The following is a 3,824-nucleotide window of genomic DNA, read 5'->3' as shown; positions in this document are numbered from 1 at the left end:
TTGTATATGACCACTTAATTATAAGATGCACAAGAATATGTGGTTGAAGACCAACGCATATGGACAATCAACCAATAAAACACATAATAATAATAAAAAATATATATATATACAAAGAAGGAAAGAAATTTTTTTTTTATATTAAGATACTAAAATACAAAAAATTTTTATTAATAAAATATATATTGTACGCATACATATATCCTCTATTCTTTTCTAGACTAACAATTGTATCTACACAATTGTTAGAAATACATAACTTTAAGGACAATTACAGTATACTACCCTTACAACTAGGACCTGCCCGTACGATAGAAAACTACTACAATCTAATCCACATAGTAAACCTTGAAGAATATAAATCCAACATTAACTCAATAAAAAACCTACTAAACAAATTTGAAAATAGAGACCTACTAACTAGTTCCTTGTACGTGACGAAAATTAAACTGAGGGAACTCGAAAATAAGCTCATAACACTTACGCCTATCAAAAGAAGTAGAAGAGGATTAATCAACGGTTTAGGCACAACAATAAAATTTATTACCGGAAATATGGACTCGCAAGACGCGGACAATATTAATAAGCAAATTGAGAATATTCGTTCTAACATAAATATATTTAATTCAACAATAACGAACCAACACTGGATTAACTTACACATGGTACAGAGATTTAACGACATTGCTCTTCACATAAATAGAGAACAGAAAATAATAGAATCATTTCTAGACAAAACTGCTAATAAAATAAAGGAAGAACAAGATAACTTCATTGAAATTCAGTATCTAAATCAAATAAATTTTAACATTGAACTATTAGCAAGTCATATATCGGATATTGCAGAGGCAGTCATACTCAGTAGACTTAACATTCTTCCTAAGCTCTTGTTAAGCTCTAAAGAACTCGAAGAAATAAAAAATTCTTTAGACAAACAAGAAGTAACCATAAATACATATGAGCAAATATATGAATTACTTAATTTACAAGCCTATTATAACCAATCTAATATAATATTCAATATTCAAATACCAAAACTTTCTAATAAAAAATTTAATTTTTACCATATTATTCCTTTGCCTATAAATAAAACAAAAATAATTTCAATAAAACCATTTATAAGTTATAATGAGCATAGCATACAGCACTATGACACCGCTTTTCCAAAAATAGAAGGTATTTATTTCTGCAACAAGCCACGCCTAGAAGAGTTAACAGCAGAGTCTGAATGCATGGGCAGATTAATGAGAAACCAAGTTGCACACTGTCCATCCACCACAATTGATGACATCGAAACTATAACGCAGCCTGAACCTGACTACGTACTACTGATGCAAGTTCCGAAAACAGACATCAATTCATCTTGTAACATAAAGCACCTGGCAGTCGAGGGTACTGTATTAATCCATTTCAAGAACTGCAGCATCACCATAAACAGCATACACTATGAAGACGACCCTAACATATTTTGGGACAATATTTACATCCTTCCACCACCTAGCAACGACGTCCACTTCAATTCAACAAAAGAAGTGTTGAATCTTCACACTCTAAAAGCATTCAATCTGGCGACAAATTTAAATCTTCAGCAATTCGAGAAACAAACTTCAACATGGCATTGCAGCTTTACCACCTTTGCAGTTGCAACAATCATCATACTAGCCCTCATCATATTTTTCAAGAACAAAACTAAGGTTATCCAGTACATTGTTGACACCCCGGACACTATCGCTCCTACCCCAAGCAACTCCTTGTGGCCGTCGCTCTACTCTAAGGGGGGAGGAGTTACAATTACTCACCAAGCCGCCACACAAGATGACACCACATAAATTATCTTAAGAATATTCATTATACTCTCATTGTATTTCTTTTCTTATATATATAAAATGCTTAATCTTTTATTATTGTTTATTTACTTATTGTATTTTATTTTACTTAGTTTCTTATTACAAAATTTATTGTTGCTTTTGTATACAAATATTTAGTATCGTATTTTCTCATGTCAATGTACTCATATTACCACATAAGTCACACTTATGTTATTCGACCTAGAAATAAAAAAAGCCGCACATAGGCAAAACAGTATTACAAAAATTTTTTTTTTTTTTTTTTTTTTATTTATATTTAAACAAAATGAAAAGTTTAAATTTACAACAACTAGTCATATTGACTAACAAGAGGTTTTTTTTTATTACAAGTAAATTTATCTAAGTCTATCTAGGGTGAGCATATAGATACGAACTAGTCATCTCCTTGCTGGTTGAAACGCCTCAAAAGGTCATTAGGTTTGAAGCGGCATAAGCGTCTGTGAGTGACATCACAAAGTAGCGCTGGAATGGTGCTGTTTAAGTGTTGTCTCAGCCTGTCATAATGTTTTTTAGCAGCCTTCTGAATTTCTTGTTTGACAGTAGGTATTTTTAGGTCACGATGTAAATCAGAATTTCGCACGTACCACGGAGCGTTAACTGCATCTCTGATTGCTTTGTTTTGAAATCTTTGCATCATATCTATTATATGTTTCTTCGCACAACCCCAGATTTGGACGCCATAGAGCCAGACCGGCTTGAAGACTTGTTTATAGATCATAAGCTTGTTTTGCTGAGATAATTTAGATCTCCTTCCAATAAGCCAAGTTAACTTTTTGTATCTTATTTTTAGCTCATTTAATTTTTTCTTGACGTGTACCTTCCATCTCAGTTTGGCATCTAGAGTCATACCTAGATATTTCGCAGAATTTGCAACTGGAATTTTACCTATTTAAAATAATGAATTTGATTTTCTCTTTTGTTAGTAAAGTCTACATGATTAGATTTTGAACTGTTTACTATCAGCTTCCATTTATTTGTCCATTGTTCAATTTCTTGAAGAGCGATTTGAAGCTTAGTGGTAGACACCTTGTTGTTTGGACCTGTAGCCATTAATACCGTGTCGTCTGCAAAAGTTCCAACAATACATCTTGGATTCACTGGCAAATCATATGTGTACAGCAGGTACAGCAATGGGCCTAGTATACTCCCCTGAGGGACCCCGCGATTTATAGGATATAATTTCGAATACGCGTCAAGTAGTTTAACTCGATAGTACCTTTCGCCAATATACGATTCCAGTAGTTTACAATATTGCTGTGGCAGGATAGTGTTTAACTTATATATCAGGCCAGAGTGCCAAACCCCATCAAAAGCCTTTGATATATCCAGAAACACAGCTGAACAAGTTTCTTTGTTTTCTAATGCCTTTTCTATTTCGTGCGTAACTCTGTGTACTTGTTCGATTGTTGAGTGTTTTTTCCGAAATCCAAACTGATGATTTGGGATAAGATTTCTTTGATAAACTACTTTTTCAAGTCTTTTACAGATAAGCTTTTCGAACAGTTTTCCTATGGTTGGCAGGAGAGAGATTGGTCTATATGAAGTTGGAGAATGTTGGTCCTTATCTGGTTTTAGTACCATCACCACTTCAGCAACTTTCCAATAGCTAGGGACATGATTTAATTTTATACTCGCATTAAATATCTGTGCAAGTTTGGCTACTCCTTTTGGAGGTAGCTTTTTTAACACTTCACTAGTTATGAGGTCATATCCTGGTGATTTCTTTAATTTCAATTTTTTGATTTCCCCAGTTACTTCTTTATTTTTTATCCGCAAAATAGCTTCATCATCTATGTTGTTATTTGGCTCTATATGATGGGTTTCTTCTTGATTGAAGGTATTACTTAAATATTCAGCCAAAACGTGTGCCTTTTCAATGTTGCTTTTCGCCCATTCATTATTATTTTTTTTTAATGGAGGATTATGAGTGATCGGTCTTTTATATTTTTTCATAGC

At 33.1% G+C, this 3,824-nt stretch overlaps 1 protein-coding gene across 1 annotated transcript; it reads left to right on the top strand.

Annotated features, from left to right (window-relative positions):
- Positions 1-200: 200 nt before the first annotated feature.
- On the top strand, positions 201-1,829 carry LOC119663357 (the record flags this gene model as incomplete). Its single annotated transcript, XM_038072969.1, has 2 exons — positions 201-1,031; positions 1,146-1,829. Coding segments are annotated over 2 exons (1,515 nt in total), but the record flags the coding sequence as incomplete, so codon positions are not given.
- Between the last annotated feature and the right edge of the window lie 1,995 nt (positions 1,830-3,824).

This window comes from Teleopsis dalmanni, unplaced genomic scaffold (assembly GCF_002237135.1).
Source record: "Teleopsis dalmanni isolate 2A unplaced genomic scaffold, ASM223713v2 unscaffolded_contig_0329, whole genome shotgun sequence".
In the NCBI taxonomy this organism is placed as follows: Eukaryota; Metazoa; Arthropoda; class Insecta; order Diptera; family Diopsidae; genus Teleopsis; species Teleopsis dalmanni.
Note: the sequence above shows the minus strand (reverse complement) of the source record. Positions and strands in the feature narration are given on the sequence as shown.